Source organism: Myodes glareolus, chromosome 27 (assembly GCF_982192425.1).
Source record: "Myodes glareolus chromosome 27, mMyoGla1.1, whole genome shotgun sequence".
Classification (NCBI taxonomy): Eukaryota; Metazoa; Chordata; class Mammalia; order Rodentia; family Cricetidae; genus Myodes; species Myodes glareolus.
In genome coordinates, this window is record NC_142052.1 from 7,818,727 (window position 1) to 7,837,031 (window position 18,305).

The 18,305-nt window shown below is 40.5% G+C and overlaps 2 protein-coding genes across 4 annotated transcripts in view; one reads left to right on the plus strand and one right to left on the minus strand.

Moving 5' to 3' along the window:
• Elapor2 (endosome-lysosome associated apoptosis and autophagy regulator family member 2) overlaps positions 1–6,591 on the plus strand; it is a 164,234-nt gene extending 157,643 nt beyond the window's left edge. For both annotated transcript variants that reach the window (XM_085684180.2, XM_085684181.2), the window contains exon 22: positions 3,879–6,591. In XM_085684180.2, the coding sequence (XP_085540306.2) occupies positions 3,879–3,938 (60 nt within the window). In that variant the 3' untranslated portion in view covers positions 3,939–6,591. The remainder of the gene's footprint in view (positions 1–3,878) is intronic.
• Positions 6,592–9,980: 3,389 nt separating this feature from the next.
• Positions 9,981–18,305, minus strand: part of Grm3 (glutamate metabotropic receptor 3) — a 214,850-nt gene continuing 206,525 nt past the window's right edge. For both annotated transcript variants that reach the window (XM_048433580.3, XM_085684182.2), the window contains exon 6: positions 9,981–10,551. In XM_048433580.3, coding sequence (XP_048289537.1) covers positions 10,478–10,551 — 74 coding nt within the window. In that variant the 3' untranslated portion in view covers positions 9,981–10,477. The remainder of the gene's footprint in view (positions 10,552–18,305) is intronic.

The window sequence follows — 18,305 nt, forward strand, 5'->3', positions numbered from 1 at the left end:
GGTGTTTAATTTCTGCAGCGCTTTAAAAGGTTCTAGGTGTTCACATAGACGCACAAAAGACACTGCATAGCCAAAGCGATTTTAAGCAGAAAGAACACTGGGGAAATATCTGATCTTAAATTATATAATGAAGGGACAGTAACAAAAACTGTGTGGTACTGGCACAAAGACAAGCATGTAGACCAATGGAATATAGTAGAGGACTTAAAAATATGCACACAGGGACAGCCAATTAATTTTTGACAAAAGTGACAAAACATGAATTGCAAAGACACCCACTTGAACACTGTATTCGGAAAAACTGAGTATCCACAGGTAGGACAAAGAAACGAGAGTCCCATTCCTCCCCCTGCACACACAAATATCAAAGTGGATCAAAGACTTTAATATAGAAATGGAAACTTTGAAACTGCAGGATGAAACTATATAAAAATACTCTTCAAGATGTAGGCGAGGCAGAGGCAGAGACAGGGCTTTCTGCAAAGGACCCCAGTAGCAGAGGAAATAATTTCAAGGATTAACAGGATCACATTACAAAGCTCATACACAGCACAGGAAATGTTCCCTCACATGAAGAGACTACCTCATGCAGAATGGGAAAAAATATTTGCCAGTTATGTCCGAGGATTTGTTTCTGTATGTTTTGCTTTTGGATTATTTTTACTTTTTAAAATGAAGATTTGAACTATTGTCGACAATATGAAAAGTTATATAATGATAAGATCATTTTCCTACCACCTACATTTTAATATATTTTCTTTGTTGCATGTCTGCCCATCTCTCTATATTTTTATCTGTGTCTTTTTATATTGTGTTTTAACATAAGTTACAGATCTCAACAAGCCTCATCCCTAAAGACTTCAGGATATATATTTTAAGGTCATTTTAAGGGAAGGACATGCACTGTGACTATCACATGATTTGATGAATTCTGGGAAAGGTGTGTGCTATACATTTTATTGACAATCTAGCACACTAGTTTCATCCAGAAAGTGGCCTCCAGTCCTTTTGCATGGAATCCGCCCCTCATCTCCCAAAGGCAGTTGCTATAGTGATCTTTTAAACCATAAATTAGTTTTATATGTTTCAGAGCCTAGGATAATCACATCATACAGTGTGTCATATTTTATGCAAATTCTTATTTTACTCCAAAGGAGGTTTGTGAGATTCATCCATACTGTTTCAATCGGGAATAGAATTCTTTTCATTCACGAGGGGTGCAGTATTATCTAGAAACAACTTGCTAGTGGCCACTGGTGCTATTTCTAGTGTTTGGAGAGAGCTACTATGTACATCAAATCTTGTTGTGTTTACCACTTAAAATGGGAATGCATGATTTGGACAAGCAATGCTCTATGTTTCTATCTCTTTGCTTTGTCTTATATTCTAAAGGTCATAACTTCCTTGGTCCTTTCCTAGGTCTGTTCTGCATCTGGATGCTTGTTAATTTCCCTTGACTTTGCTCAGCAGTCCAGAGAAAGCTGAAGTTACGTTCTTGTGGGTTTTTAGAATCTGTTTACTCTATAGTCATTTATAAGATACTATAAGATACTTTTCTTCTTTGAGGGAATGTGGTAAGTTTATCATTATTTCTAACCATAGACATTATGGAGACATATTATGCACCTACACTTGGTTGTTATCCAGCGTCAGGAGAATAAGAATAGGGTCTCTCAGCACAGAGGAGAGGGAACAGAGTAGGAGAGGTGTCTTAGGATAGTGAGGAAAAGCTTTCTAAGCCTTGTGTCGATTCTTGAGTCCAGGGCTTGGAGAAGTTGTCCTGTGTGGCATTTTTATAGGGAGGATCCTGATTTGTCTAATAGATGCTAGGGCTAAGAAGTCGGTATTTCCCAAATTCCAGCCTCCTGTTTTTCTTCTATACTGTGCTATCTCAGTGCATTTATTTTAGAGTCAGAGTCTCACTATGCGGCCTTGATCCTTCTGTGGCTCCCAAGTAGTGAGCTACAGCCGTCCAGACATACATACCACACTCTACTGTCAATTTATTCTCATACCTGCCCCTTAACAATTCGCCTATGTGATAGTCTTGTCTTGAGTCCTAGATGTTCAGAGAGGAAGACATCTGCTTCCTACCATCAGGAAGTCTCACTTCGCTAGCGGCACTATTTAAGTAATTCTATAGAGCTCTGTGCACACACACATAGACATGGATATGCATCATACGAAATCAGCATTAGAAGCAGAATTCTGTAAGAATGAAAGGAATGTCGCATTATGCTCCCTATCTAAGCATCTAAATTTAAATATTGCCCTGAGGATAGACAGGTACATGCCTCCATTTCCCTTATGACCATGTTGAACTACATCTTCTCAAGAAAAGACCACAGAATCTCAGGTTTCCTTTTCAGGTCATTTCTGATATTCTAAACATTTACTATGCCATTGGCTTTCCGGAGGCAGGAAGGCTTTATACGCAGGTGCACCCCTAAAGTATAGTCCTGTCCTTCAATGCTGTGAGGTCTTAATAAATTCAAACTATTCGTAATGATTCTGAAAATTAGTTTAACCCTGATCAACATGAAACTGCAGACAGGCTATTAAGGAGTCAGCAAGAATACTGAGGACTTTAGCCCACTCCCTCTGAGGCTCATCATCCCAGAAAAGCAGGGGAAAGTACAGTGGGTTCCAATGTGGACTGTGATTTAAATATATTGGGTATTATTCAGGCGAAGCCAAAGGCAAGGTCCTTTCTGTCTTCTCTTCAGTGTCTCCTCCCCATCATTTCCTCATAGAACACTAACTTTTATCACATTTCCATTTTCAGCTGGGACTTGATAGCTGATTTCCTTCTGTTCCCTCTCCCCCCTCCCTCTTTCCTCTTCCTCCCCCTTCTTCTCACCCTCTCCTTTTGCCTTCGCTTTTTATTTCCCTTCAAACTAAGGGGAGGAATTTAGGGCTCCATATATGCCAGGAGGGGGCCACATGACTGAGTTACTCCTCAACCCATATCTTCTTTTGTAAATTTTATTTATTTATGAAGGTGTCATAGTGTGTGTGTGTGTGTGTGTGTGTGTGTGTGTGTGTGTAGGTCAGAAGACAAATGGCATTCCTTCATTTCCTTCCATGTGTGGTTTCTGGGGATTGAACAAAGGCTGCTTGGCTTGGCGCCAGTCTTTTTACCCAGTTGAGTCTCACCTAGCTTAGCCTAACCCTGGCTGGCTTTGTTGTTGTTGTTTTGTTTTAAGAGAGCTTCTTCCTATTCCACAAGACTTAAAAAAAAGCCTTATTCTATATTTAATGATTAAAACATCCATAGGTACCCAACCTGCAATTTCTCTTCTGCCACATTAAAGACTAATCTCCCGTATGAGAGTATTATATACACCAGCAATAGCATGTTTGAATTAGACATTTGGTCTCTTACCTTATATGATTTCTCTAATGCACATTCACAAAAGATTCCCCTAAGACATATAAATCAACATAACTCATTTTGGCTGTTACTTTTCTTACGGTTCAATCTGTGTTATCACCTATGTCTGCCCGTTCTGCTTTGCCTACAATTAGCGAGTCAATGTCACTGACTTCATTCCAAGGTCGAGAGTGTCCTCAGGAAGTCTTGGTGGTTTTCTTTCTTTAGAGAAGTCACAGCTGCATCTTCTGATATCTGCTCCAGCGTGTGTTTGTCTCTATTTTGGAGTTGTCTGTCTTTCTTATCACTCGGGCATCAAGATTGTCCTTCAGGGTAGAGTTGCTGTTTGTTGTATTTTCTACCCACTTCTAATGTAAAATCCTAATTGTAAGTGGCAGGTTCATAGGTTAAGGGAGTTTGGCGGAACTTGCGTTATGGCAAGTGAAATCCTAATAATCTTATTGGCGTTTCAGTGAGCTGATTTTATTATGTTTCCCCCCCTTAGGAAAAAGATGACCACTTTGAATCTGTTCAGCTGAAGTCCTCAAGATGCCCCAATATATGAAGAGACGGTGCTTCAGCTTTGAGACTGATGAGCAAGGACACCTCATCTTTCGTTTTTCAGGACCCCTCTTAGGACGTGTCCTGACACCTGTCATGTCTGTGATATCACAGAAGGGCTGTGCCACGGAGAGGAGGAGGCAGACATGCTGATTGCCTTATAAATCGTCACATACTTTGTCAAGCTACAGAAGACATGTTCTGAGTCTCACTGAAGATGAAGCTTAACTCAGGAAGAGATTTAGCTGTATATAAACACGTGACTGAAAACCAAGTTTAAGCCCACCAATGTACTGCTGATGCATGCCATATAATTACTGGGTAACTTTAATTCTTTATAATGTCTACATAAAAAAAATATGTGTTGGAAGGCAGACATAAGCATATGTCATGTGTTCCCATGTATGTCTTGGTCTTGTAATTTGGGAAAGATTTGAAAAAAAAAAGCTTTTATGTTATAATTATTTTCTCTTTATTTCTCCAAGACTTGAAAACATCTTTTCTATTAAAATGATGAACTATGAAAGACAATAAATTTTCATAAGATATTTTCTCTTGACTTCAAAAGTCTAGGATATCAGTAATATTTTGTGAAGATTTTTACCTGGGTTATCAAGGCTGATTGTTGCTTTCAAAATTCCGCCTTTATAGGAACTAGTATGAAGAATTTAACTAATTGCGTGAAGGAATCTTAAGGGAGAGGTAATAAAAAAATCCAAAGAGAAACCTCAACATGTCATTAATTCAAGCAGTCGGGCATGATCAGGAGTTAGAGGGCTTAAAGCAGTTTGAGTATTGCTGAGTAATATAGCAGTGGAAGACCTTGTTTATCAGAGCCTGCACAGACAGAAGGAAGAGGAAGATGGTGTGTCTCCAGTACAGATAATCATGCTTGATTGGGCAGCTCAATGTGTCCACAGATGTCAATGGGGCTTCTTCACAGAAGGCGGATCCCCAGAACTTTGGTGGTTTTTTATTTTTCCTTTGCTACAAGACTTTGAAAATTATGAATTTCTTGGAAGATTTTATTTTTAAGCCAAATAAGGAAGAGATTCAATATTCGAAAACTGCCTATCTTTGTATTTATAGTAAGAAACTTCTTAGTAGTTATGAAGTGCGTATTGTTCCTGTTCAAGAGCAACCTAGAAAATGGTGGTGTTCCTTATGATGGATTATGAGTATTAGTGTGACTTGGATATTATTTTTGGAAGAAGATTGAAGGTGAATTTGATCAATTTTGTGTAAACTTTTAGCACTGGGAAGGAGGAGAATATCTTGCCCATTGCTGATCTAAGATATTCTACTTTGTTTCCAGTAAACCATACTCTTTATAGATTTTAACCCAAAAATTTAAAAAGATTTTCGATTGGATGAAGGAGGCAAAGCCCACGGGTAAGGTTTTAACTATGTTTTTGCCTGAGGTGTTTCGATGACTTGTAATGTTTGATTCCATGAGTGGTGTAGTCTTATTTTTGTGAAAAATGAGACAAAAATGAATAAATGAATAATTGTGCTTATTGGTCAGTGGGTAAAACACTAGACCTTTTTGCCATCACTAAAAGAATGGTGTGTGTGTGTGTATATGTGTTTGTCTACTATTAAATATAGAAATAGATGATGTTGTATTGTTTGTCTACGATTGAGGAGAATGTTACTCAGCATATTTTTTGTGTTTAATTTCTTGGTTATTCTTCTGGATAAGAAATTATTTGACTCCGCTCATTTTTGCCCCACCATCAGAATATTGGCATTCTTTCCCTTCTCATAATCGAAATTTAATCCTAAGAGTGGAAATACTCTTGAAATGTCTTTCAAAGGAAGCCGGCAGAAATGTGCACACTGGACAGAGTCAGAACACTCTGCCACCGCCACCCTCCCCATCTTCCGCTGTGCCAACATGCGTGTTTCAAGCCATAGGGATAATAACATGCATGTTCCAAGCCATGGAGATAATTGGGATTTGCTTCCAGGTAGTTCTGTCTTTGCTTGTCACTGGACTAAAACCGCTGACATGTCGAAAATGCCTTAAATTTTAATGAACTCTGTGAAAGTGCAGTTGATATCGAAGAAATTATGTATTTTATTTCTATCTTTAGATATTAAACAGATTTTTGTCAGCTCAGTCCCATCTTTGGATTCTCCTGGCTTGTCATTTTATTGTAAGAGCTGAAAAACAATGGCAGAGAATATTATTGGGGGAATAGATAGACCAATTTTAGCACCACAATCCTGCTTCATTTTATGGATGGCCTTTGATAAGCCCAGTAAAATGTTGAAAGGTATAAGCAAATTATTGTCTCTATGACTTTCAGTTGACATGTACTCCCCCCATTACTGCCAGTGCTAGAAACATACATGATTTGTTTTTTTTTTTCAAAAAGGTATACTTTGGAGCCTCAAATACTTAAGTACTTAAGCATTAAGTCAACTGTTGCCTATAGCATCTCTTAGCACTGTGTCAAGACATTTTAATGTCAATCTCCCACTGGAGGAGAACATGTCTTCTATGAATAAGTTATATTATGCCATTTGACAATGTAGAACAATTTGCTATATATTGACTTGCTTTAAAAGACTGAATTTTATTATTATTGACCTTTCCCCTCTTTGGTTACTAATAATCATATCCTTCTTAGGATTAAAAACATTTCATAGTACTTTTGTGTAGACTTTTGTCTTTATTATACCCCCAAAAGGGTGGCTTCAGTCAGTACTGTGGAACGATTCCTCGAGTCCAGCGGCTCGCCCTCTGGGCTCTCAGGTGGTGGACTGCAGTCAGTTTGACTTCTTTAAGTCCCATCTGGCCAGCGTCATTTGATGTCTTTTGATAACAGTGTTTCCTGTGACTCATGGTAATTCCTAATGAGAGGCTAATGTGTTTCTGTTTTCCTCATGAAAGCCAGTTGCTTGGTTAGTGTGGGACGTGTTGCTCGTTTTATGGTCTCATATTGATAGGTGGGAGATATCTTCCGAGGATGGGATGTCGACATACAAAATAGCATGGATTCTTGAGACCTGGTGCTGGGGAGGGTTCCTTGGTTTATTTATCGCATGTGTTCAAGAATCTTAATGCTTACCCATTTACTAGATCCTGTTTTAACTAAAAAATATATTTGGTTTTCCTTTAATGATTGTTGATTCACCAAACACCTCTTTGGATGAAATATCTATTAAGACCTTTGGTTAGCTGAGTTTTTCTTTATTTTAATATGTTCTGGAAAGAGGCTCCTTTGAAAATAGCTTATGAGTTTCGATGAAACTGGAGTATACTGGGCTCTATTTCCTTCATGTCAGTTAACTGATTTCAAAATTCTATTGGCTGCATTTCAAATCAAGGAGTGAACTGGTCAGAATTCTGTAAATCCAAGCCTCCTGCTGTTGCAGAGCAGGGTGGGCAATTGTGCACCTTTGCCTCAGGGGTCTACTTCAAATCTGCCTTTGTGGCTTTCTTCAGCCCTGCCCCCATGGCCTTTTTTTTTTTTTTTTTTGGACAAGCTATGGAATTTAAAACGATCAGGATGGGCATGTGGAATAAGCAAGAACTAGCTGAGAGAACACGTGGACTCAAGGCTTGTAAAGATAGAGATTACCTGTCTCAGCCATTCTTCACATCTGCCCTTCGAGTTGTCCAGGAACCAGCTTGCCTAGCGGTTTTAGAACAGGAACGACTTTCCTCCAGCGTGCTAAACTTGGGTGGGCAGAACAATCTATTAATATTTAAGCTAGGGAGGACGTAGAGTGCAGTCACTATTCAGAAACACAAGACAAGCAGAAAGTTAGCTTCTAATTTTTTTTTTTTATGAATTGGACCTATTTTTTAGCTTGGAATTCTTAAATTTTGAGAAGTTTTGCCGAGATGGATCAATCAGCTTTCCATTCTGGAAGGATGTAAAATGTTGTTACTAATATAGAAAAATAAAAGCTTCCAAACCTATTTTTTTAATAAGGTGGCTTGCATAGAAAAGATCTTATAGCATCTGTTTTTCATACATGTGTTGGAGGCTTATAAAAATTATTTCTAGGGCTCATATGGTAGATGGTGGTGCACTTTCGAATTAGAAACAAGACTTGTAGGAGGGAGGGAGCAAATGACAAGAGCTTTCTGTTAATGCATTTTCTGTGTTCTGACAGGGCATGCAATGTAGTGGCTATGGCTCAAAACCCAGCCTCAAAACCAGTTTTCTCACGATTCAGACACCACCCTGATGGTCTTGCTTTAAGATCCACCGTCGGCTTGATTGTTAGAGGCATCAGCTGGGCCTCTGAGCAGCCTGGCTGATCTTGCCTTTCTCAGACCGCCACAGTCTATCAGTGGACAGAGCTCCTTCGCTCTCATCAGCCTTGCTCGGCCGTCATCTCCTGCAGATGGGGGTTTTGAGCATGCTCTTCTGGCTCTCCTGCCAACTGCAGTCAGATTGAAATTTAATTTTGTTATTTAGTGTCTTTAAATCTGTTACTCACCTACCCTAGGCCACTCCCAGATTTCAGGTACCCATGTTAGTGAGAATTCAGGGAGTGGCGGGTACCGTTATTTTAAGCATCTGGTGGGTTGTAGCTGGATTCCTTAGGTTGTCCATTCAAACGCATGCAAGAGAGAAAATTGTCCAGCATCTTATTTCCTTCAAGGCCAGTCCTTTGGGCCTTCATGCCATTGTTCACTATTTGTAGATAGATTAAAAATAGCATTATGTGTTACTATTTCAAATACTGCTTCTCATATATTTAATTCTTCTCATTCTCAGTCATTCTGACCACAAGTCCTGCTTTTAAAATGTTTTCACATGCACCCAAAGCAAATACTTTAGCAGCTGAGTTATATCCCCAGCTCCGGTGTGTGCTTTACGATGACAGGGACTAGATAGACTGGATCTCATTGATCTTTCTGTTGTGGGCTAAATAGTGCTTTCAGAAATAGGTTCATGCCCTAGCCCCTGAACCCTGAGAATGCGATTTTATTTTAAAACCAGAAAAACCAAAATGACTACCAGCAGCAGCACCATCACTAACACCGAAAATAAAACCAAACAAATGGCCTCTGTAGATATAGTATCCTGGGTTATCTAGGTGGCTCAATAATCTAATGACACATGACATTTTAAGACAATGGACAAGACAGATACAATGGTGAAGATGGTTTGAAGATTGAACAGAGTTTGAAATGGCATGTTCATAAGCCAAGGAAGCGTGCAATTACCAGGTGCTAGAAAGAGAATGGAACGAATTATTTCTTTAAGTCTATAAGGCAGCCTGGTCCTGTTACTCCTTAATTGTAACAGAATAACTTTTTGTTGTTTTAGTTTATAGCATTTCGTTCCCCATTATCACAAGAAATAAATGTACTTTCTGCCCTTGTTACATGGCACAGGTTCTACAGATAGATGTGTTCTTAATATTTTCCAACATTAGTAAAACATTTGCAAATAAAAGTTTGATAGAAACAGGGCAGTATTTACTAAAGTTTTACCCATACTGCTCATGCCTTATTTTAGGTTAGTAACATATTTAAATTTAATGGCAAGTCCATGTGCTGGAACATCATTCCTCGGACTTGGGAGAGCAATGGGAAGTAAGATCTCCAGGACTCTACTTCTCCATTCATCTATAAAGGGCAAAAGTGATTTCCCACTGGAGCTACTAGAGGTTTTCCGGTTTCTTTGCTAGTCATAATGGTTGATTTTGAACATCAGATCCACCAGACTTTTCCTGACAGGTCACAGCTCTCTATTCAGGATGTATGAGAGACTTTGCCTCATTCGGCAGATCTGACCTCTTATAGCTCATAGCTTTAAAAAGAGGCCATGTATATATCACCATATTCTTATATTTACGGTGTCACCCTTTGCCAATTTCTGATCACTGTCATCTATAGGAAAGTAGAATTCCACTCACAGCCCTCTAGCAGGGCCACAGCTCGACTCCAATGTGTGACTGTGGAGAAAGCACAGTTAGACGATTACTTCCAGCATTAACAAGAGAAGGTGACTTGAAATCTACATATTCAAATTACCTCGAGTGATCCAAAAGGACAAGCCTTTATCCACCATCCTTGAAAACCTGGAAGGTTTTATTCTGGTTATCTTTACATTAATACAGACGCTTTTTATTTTGTACTGAGAAAAACAATCTGTTACACATAATGTAACTTTAGTATACAACGTAGAAACTCACCCTAAATTAGTTACAACAAGAACCTACAAAAGACGTCATAGGAAAAAGGTTACCTAATATTGCCACTGTATAGGGTTTTTGCTTGTTTTGTTTTAGTAGACTGACCCTGTCGGACCCTGACACCAATGCTCAGCTCTGTAAACAATGGTTATTTCCATGTTCGGGGAGGGGGCATTATTAGGGGCACTAAAATCAGCCTAGAAAGTCGTAGCACATCACTAGATACTGAACAGTCCTCAAAAATAATTTATTGTACTGTTTCTAAAAAAAAAAGGAGCTAGGGTTGTTCTTCTGCTCTGTCCTCGTGTTCTGCGGCAGCACGTGAGCCCTTGGGCTAACGGCCTAAGCACGTACGAACTCAACAGCATATCACATTCACAGAGATGAGGTGGTGGAGTCGAGAACTTCCCTTCCGTTGCACACCGTCGGCACGTACGTGCTTGCGGAGGCTGCAAAACAAAGTGTGACAAAGGCTGAGTTGGGCAGGACACCCGGTTAATGGCATCAATACTCCCAGACACCGAAGCTCAAATTAAACTGACACCCATTTAACGTGGCTTTGGAAAATGCGTACTGACTTATGGTAGAGTCGACAAACTTTCTAAATAATTTCTGTTCACTAGCTTATATTCTAAAATGTCCACATCATGCCTCTTGAAAAGGGGATCTTTAAGCATCATCTTTGCTGGAAGAAATCTCTCGTGGATTGAAAATTAGACTTAATAATCTCTAAAATGATTAAAATATACTGAATGAACCAAAGGGCCCTATAATTTTCTTACAGATGATTAAATTATTTCTTATATTCAAGAACTGTAATTCATTTTGATCTTTGATCAGGAATGACTATCCTTTGATCCCAGGGGTCCTGTGTGAACTCTACTGACTTAGAAAGCTGGTGTGATTTCACTGTTTGTGTTCCACAGACTCTGAGGACACGGGCAAGAGTGGGTGCTGAGAGCTTTGGCTCCCTAACAGTTTCTCAGATGAAGGCATTCCAAAGAAAGGTGCCTTTGCTAATGACAGTGATGGACTCAGCGCCATGGTGCCTGTATAACATAACAGTGTACAGTCCCTCTTTATAACAGTTTCCTCAGACACAATTTCTACCTATTACTATCTCATTTTTATGGGAAGTTTGCCCACAGACTTTTATTTTTATTTTTACGCCTGATATCTTTTCATGGAATGAGAACATAGGCAGGAAATTCATTCTTCATTGGGTTGAAACCGTACAGTCAAGAGAATAGGTGAAAGTGAACTTCAACCACCTTTTAGGTCTCTCCACCTATCCTAACACATACTCTTACCACAGGAACTGGATCACCAGAACACAGCCTGGTTACAATTCACAAGCTGTCTTCCTATTCCTTAAAGACATGAACTAATTTCACTCCAAAGTGTTAATGTCTGATAACAGATACTATTGACCCATAAATTACTTTTTGTATAGAAAGTTCTCTGCACACAAAGGAGTAACCAATAGTGAGACTGTAGCTTTCGCGGCATTCTAAGGGAGCAAGCACCATATTTAGAGCACTGACATCTTGCACCAGGTCCACCACTAGCTTTTCCATTCAGTAATTTGAGTAGGCATGTGAGAACATCTTAGAAGTCTGTGGACTGAAATGGCTGGAGTCATGTGAAAAGCAAAGTCTTTGGTAGAATTTTTTTTTTTTACCTTTTAACATAAATAGACCATGTTAAATATTTTTCTTTGTAGCCTAACTTCAAACTCATGATCCCCCTGCCTCTCTCTCTTCAGAATTTGTCTACTGGCATATGTCACCACATTGGATTTTCTTTCCCAAATAACTATAATCTTTGAGGGAAGGGATGACACGTGATAAATTTCCTAAACTTTCTGCTGTGGAGGTGGTAATAACCTGGCAAAATTGGATGGAAAGCAGTTGTGATGATGATTCCAAAATGTGAGACCTTCAGTAGTCTTATTGTTCTCTATTTTCATATGCTTTGTGAAATCCTAGAATCAGTAAAAGTTGGTAAAGGAAGCGAACAAGGTAAATGAAGCCATAAACACAGAACACGGGAAGCGGAGGGACCACTCTGAGCCACTCAGTCTCTTTCTCAGAGCCCTGTACCCCGCTGTTTGCTTGACGTCGTCATTTCAAACTGGTGTCCAAAGAACTCTTGATTTTGTATAGCCTTTCCCCACTTAGTCTTCCTTTCCTCAGTAAACGGTTTTGCCTTCTGACCTAAACTAGAAGTCTAAAATTCATGCTTGATTTTTTTTTTTCTCTTTTTCTCTATGGCAACCCTCTCATCAGCTGCAATTGGCTTTAGCTGTGTATGCAGCTGTGGCCCTCTGGGCCTGTCTGACCCCGGGCAAGCAAGCCACTATTAATTATCTGCACGCGGAGATTCACAGGAGAGGTAGATACTACTTACATCTCTTCCGGTCATATGTTTCCTACACGGCGGCAAGACTACAGTCAACTCTCCAAATCTGTGCTTCCGCCTTCACAGACTCAACCAACCAAAGATTGAAAACATTCAGGAAAAAAAATACAGACTGATCGTATTCAGAAGTTTTCTTCCAGCCCACAAATAATGCAATCTAATGACTATTGATAGCAGTTCACACTGTGTTAGCCATGATAAGAAATCTAGACATGATGGGAAGCTTATTGGAGATGTGCATAGGTTATTTGAAAGTTTGACCACTCATGAGGAGGATGTTCCGAAGCCGGTCCCTGGATACTGAGGGGCAGCTGCATTTTGAAATACGAGCCACCTCTTTAGACACTGCCAGTGGTATCCCCCTTGTGTTTTAACTTGGGTTTAGAAATCTCAGTTAATTGGACTATGCCTTTCGGTCTGTATTTTACACATCCTGCATATTCTGCCCCTCCCCTTGCTTTGTTCTCCAAATAGTAATGACGTTTCTCAACTTTGTGCCTTTGGCATAGCTGTGGCTTCTACCAGGAGCATTCTCTCTGCTCATCACGTGCCTCATTCCTGTCACCCACAGCTGGAATGTGACCCCTTAAAAGGTGGTCCTCAGTCAACCCAACCTCAGTAACTCTCTGTCATCTCACCCAGTTTGAAAATTCTGGCCTACGCAGTTGATACTTCCAGACTCCTCCTCCTCTCCCTCTTCTTCACTATTGATCAGAAAGTAAACAACTCTGCTTATTTGTTTCATTATGAATCTCCAGTGTATTTCATGAATAGACTTTCCGCAAATGTTTCCCGGGAGAGTCCATAAACGTTTACGTTTCTAAGAGTGATATCAGTGGAAGTCTTAAGGAGAAAGACCTTACACTTACGAGGTCTGTAATAGCCTCATTTAGGACAGGTGGACTTTTCTGCTCCTCAGTCACACTGGGGCAACGACTACCCTTGCACAGAGAACCGGTTCAAGGTGAGAGCTCCTAACAACAGGCGTACCGCCTTTGGCATTTGGACTAATTCCTTTATCTTCTCTCGGATCAAGTTTTATTATTTGATCTTTGCAGGCTTTTCCTTTTCAGAGGCTGAAGAGGAATGATGATATATAGTGGGGATAAGTCAGGGATAACAAAGTCTGACAGGCTGACACCTCTGTCTCCTGTGGACTAGTCTCAGGCCATCTCTATGCTCTCCTTGATGGCATTTCTACAGCTGTCCTGACGTTCCCAGGCTGCTGTGGAATGGGAGGGACCTCTGTTCTTTGAAGTCCTCCCTCATGTCAGCCTTGCTCTCTGCATTCCAACTTCTTATCAATTGGGTGCCTTTGACTAAGTAGGAGATACAATGGCTGCATGGAGAGCTGGCTGCATGGTTTCATGACTCTCGATCCCATGGCCTTCATTACAAAAGTTCATAAGGGTATTAAAGGAGACACCTTTTGCCGGAATATAAATCCTAGATCTCCTTACAAAGCAACAGCAACTCGGCGGCCCATGAGACTCCTTCTGCAGGAACTTCCCCCACACCCTTTGTAGTGTGTTGAAGGGATCCCCACTTTGCAAAAGTCTGCTTTCCTTTCACTGTTTCTCTACGGCTTTGGCCACTGCATTCTATTATGTAAAAAAAGTCTCCTTTGTTTGCATATGCTGCTGAATATAGTAGGAGAAATTATTGTTTGATGAGTTTATCATTTCAATTACTTTGCACTTCATAAATATTTTACATGTACTTCCCATATTAACCCATCTGTTATTCCCCAAGATAGCAAAATATGTAGATACAAAATGCTGTCATTGTATATGTGTGTGCTTGTATATGCGCATGTGTGTGCAATGCACGTGTGTGCGTGCCATGCACTTGTGTTCTTGTGATGCGTCTTTGCCGTTATTCTGATGAACTTCTCATGAGGTTTTTAAGGCTGTAAGATTGGCCCATTTTCTTCAGCGAGCCTAAGCAGACTTCTGTAATCATTCTGTCTGCGAGGAACAATAATCATGCAGGCTCCTTTTAGGTTTTCTGGGGACGTGGGACAAACAGCAGCTGCTGTCTGCTCTAGGCTAAAATGGCACTTTTTGCAGCTCAAAGTGAAAACTGAAAATAGTTGGAAGAGACCTTGTAGGTTTCATTATTGATCACAAAAGGACAATTTGCACCCAAGAAAAGACACATTTTACTTCACAGACACGATTCAACATCGATCCGTGCATCCACGCGGCTGCCATGGCTCCCTGTGTGGAATTCAGTTCTCCCCACTGCTCACACACGGGCTGCCCAGGCTTGGGAGGAAATTATGACTTTTTTTTTTTTCACGTATTGTAACTGGGCTCTTGATCAATGCTAAACATACTTATTTAATGAATTCTTCTGCGTGCCAAGCCTGTTAGTCCACTGAGAATTCAAGCCTGCCCAGGCTCTGTAGCACATCAGACTTGGAGGAAAAGAATCACCTCAGCAGAGTAAACAACATTTCGGTTGGCTCCCATCCATTCAGTTGTTTTGTTGTTGGTGACCTCAACTCATTTTCCCCAGGCTATCTGCTTATTTATGTATTTTTAAAAATAGTCCTGGGATCTAGTTTCGACTGCCTGTGCGCCTCTTAGTAGTCTTTTGTCATTAAATCCGTATCCTCGCTTACTCTCCCAATGTTGCTCATCCTCTTTCAGAAGGCGTTCCTCCGGTGACCAAGCTGTGATGCTGAACACTAGTGTTGCAGTCTCGCTAGCAGTGAAGTTTCGAGAGGAAGGCAGAATATTCATTGCTAAGGCATTGTGGTAATTCTAGACTGAATTCTCAGGAAGTATTTACTTTTACTAATTCAAACAGTGATGTAAAATCTATTATTATAGAACAAGGTGAAAATTAAAGATATTATTTTCCAAGTAAGGTTTATAATCCAACAAATGCTAAGACTTCATTCTGAGAGATGGGTCATGGCGAGAAGATAGATCCGATGTGACTTTTGTTGTTCGTGATACAATTTAAATTCCCGTCTGAGCAGAGATCTCACTTGCGTTTCATCTACCTTACTCCGCTGTTACCTCATGATGTTGTTCTCAGGCATATCCCTCTACTGTTTCCCCTTCAGAATTATGAAAGCAGATGTTTAGCAAACATCAGGCAAACAAGAGGGCTCCTTAACTCTGTACTTACTCCCCCCCCCCCCCACTAATTCTGCACTCTTCTTATTCACCTCTGAGCTGCCCAGCACTGTTTTGGTTCTTTTCTGTGAAAATGTGCATTAAAACTCATTCAAGGATCAGAGGTTCACTCACTCACCTTGGGAGTCTGCTAGCGTGGGGTGTGTGCTATATGCTGAGGGATTAGAAGCTGAAGCCGCAACTATCACACTCTAAAATACTATGCCAGACTCATGTTCTTTTCTCGGGTGGAGCTAGTCTTATTAATGTCACATTCAAATTGTATCCAGCCTCCCCTTGTTTCATTTATTTCCATGTCTGTCAGTCTGGTCTGAGCCAGTCGTATCTGAACAACGTAGTGGTCTCAGTGATCCCTGTCTGCCCACCCCCCCCATGTGACTGCTCACACAGATGCAGTGATGCTTGGAAGGTCAGCTCCTGCCACATCTCTGGAAAGGCCTAGAGCTGTTCCCTCTCTCTCATTAGAAAAGCAAACATTCGTACAATGATACTCTCCATTTCCTTCTAGCCACAGTGGTTCAGATACCAGCATGGCTTCCTTCCTTGGTTTCCTTCATGTTTTTGTGCAGGAGGCTGCCTGAGCAGAGCCCCCCCCCCACCACAGTCGGGCTATAAACAGTGATGCTATAAACGCAGTCTCCTCTGTGTCTGATGTGCCAGGTAGAATATGCCCATCACCTTATGAGAGTTTCTTTACATTTCTCACCAATACCCGTTCTATGTTGTCCTACTGGTCTGTTTGGGTTCCTTCTTGGGCCCTTTAGCATGGCGAGTCCATGAATATAGAATTTATGTTTTATCATAACCACATTTCTATTGCCCAGAGGTGAGCTCTTGGCTCAAGGATGTTTCTTCAGTGAATACATTAAAGATTTTTTTTATATCATTTACACATTCCCCTGGTGTGAGGACCCTCTCCGAGAGCTTCTGCAGTCATACCAGGTGAGGCAGAAGTTATACACACCTCATTGTTTGCCATGTGGAGAGACATTTCATGCTATATGGAAACACAGTATCCCTACTTAGGAATACTCCTGATAGTTTCACTTACGGTGAATTAAAAGTAGGGAAGATAAGTTGGTAAAACAAATTGGTTTTTCGCTTGCTTTAAGGTACTGAGCATCTAAAACAAATTATAGACGATGGTCAATGACAAACACAGTTTTAAAGTTAGCATATACTCATAATTCTGAACATGTGTGTGTTCCTAAAGACGTCTGATACCTCCGGGGTCACATGAACTTGTTTGTCTGGAGACGAGTTCCTTTGGTTCAGGGACTCTATCTGTGCTGCTTCCTGTCCAAAGGTACAACAGAGAAAGGAGGAGGATGTGGGGTAATTTAATTCAAAATACCTGCTATTAAAGAACCACTTACTGAGCAAAGGCGTGCCTTTGACATAAACATCCAGGCACAACTAATAATATCCCTCGAGTGGTCCCATCAAATTTTATTTTCTGGTGACATTGGGTCTCCCTTCTGGAATACCATGCCTTGGCTGTGTGTACTGTGGTGTTGTGGACACCTAGTCTATAAAGAACATGACCTAAGGTGTTGGACCTCTGTACATGGGCTTTGGAGAGGGGATCTGTGGCCAGGGTGCCAGAGTAAGATGCTGCTGAGTGTGGAGCTGAAAGGAAAGCTTTTAAGTCATTTCTTTTTCAGGTGCTGAGATTCTCATTATCAAATAGGTTTTTCCCCCTTAACTGAGCCAAGGTAGAAAACCCAGAGAGGCCAGCGGAGTCATCAGACATCTTTAGAGAGTTTGATTCCTGATGTTATTCGCCCAGTTGCTTTAAAGCATCTATGAGATGGGAAGGGCCCTGGCTTCCTCATCTGATCCTTAGCAACCTTTTCAGTTTCAGTCTCTGCGGTCATTTTTCTTCTAGGATGTTGTAAAGAGATCAGGGGTTAGAAAAGAACAGTTACAAGGCTAATACGGTGACGTCATTAAACAGGAGGAAGAAGCGCTACAAGTCTCTAGCACGTGTAGGTTTGCTTATGACCACAGCAGACCATCCTTCTGTCCTCACTGAAGAAAGGTGTGCCAAGCTGGAATGAACGTCTCAGACTGCTGTGCACTTTTCAAGGGGGGGGAAATAGATGGGCATCCATTTGAATGGATTTGAATTGCATGAATTTTGTATATTTTGCCTGCAAGCAGATGGCTTCACTTTCTGACTGCTCCAGGATCCTCATGCATTCTCCACTGATTCCTATTTACAAGATGCTTCTGCCTGGGGTGAGGATGCTATCAGTTCAGTGTTTGTTACCAATAACTTGCTGATTTGTCGGGCCAGGCTGCTGCATCACATCAACGAGACTTTTTGAATCTACAGCGTAGGCCCACCCTACCATTATTTTTCTGGAGGTGCAATGTACACAAGAGATGTGGGCATTATATGATATATTTAAGCTTATAGCATTGCATTCAAATCGCAACAATAAATTGTACTCTGTTCACTAGGTACTGTCAAAGATTTAACCATTAGTAAACACAAAATTTTGTTCTCATATGCTTGCTTTCTTTTGCTGCAGCTCTGTAGAAATTTAAACAATACCTTTAGTAGACTGTTCACTTGATCTTTTTATATTATTTATTTTGCTTTGTAATGTAAAAATACTTTGTATTGA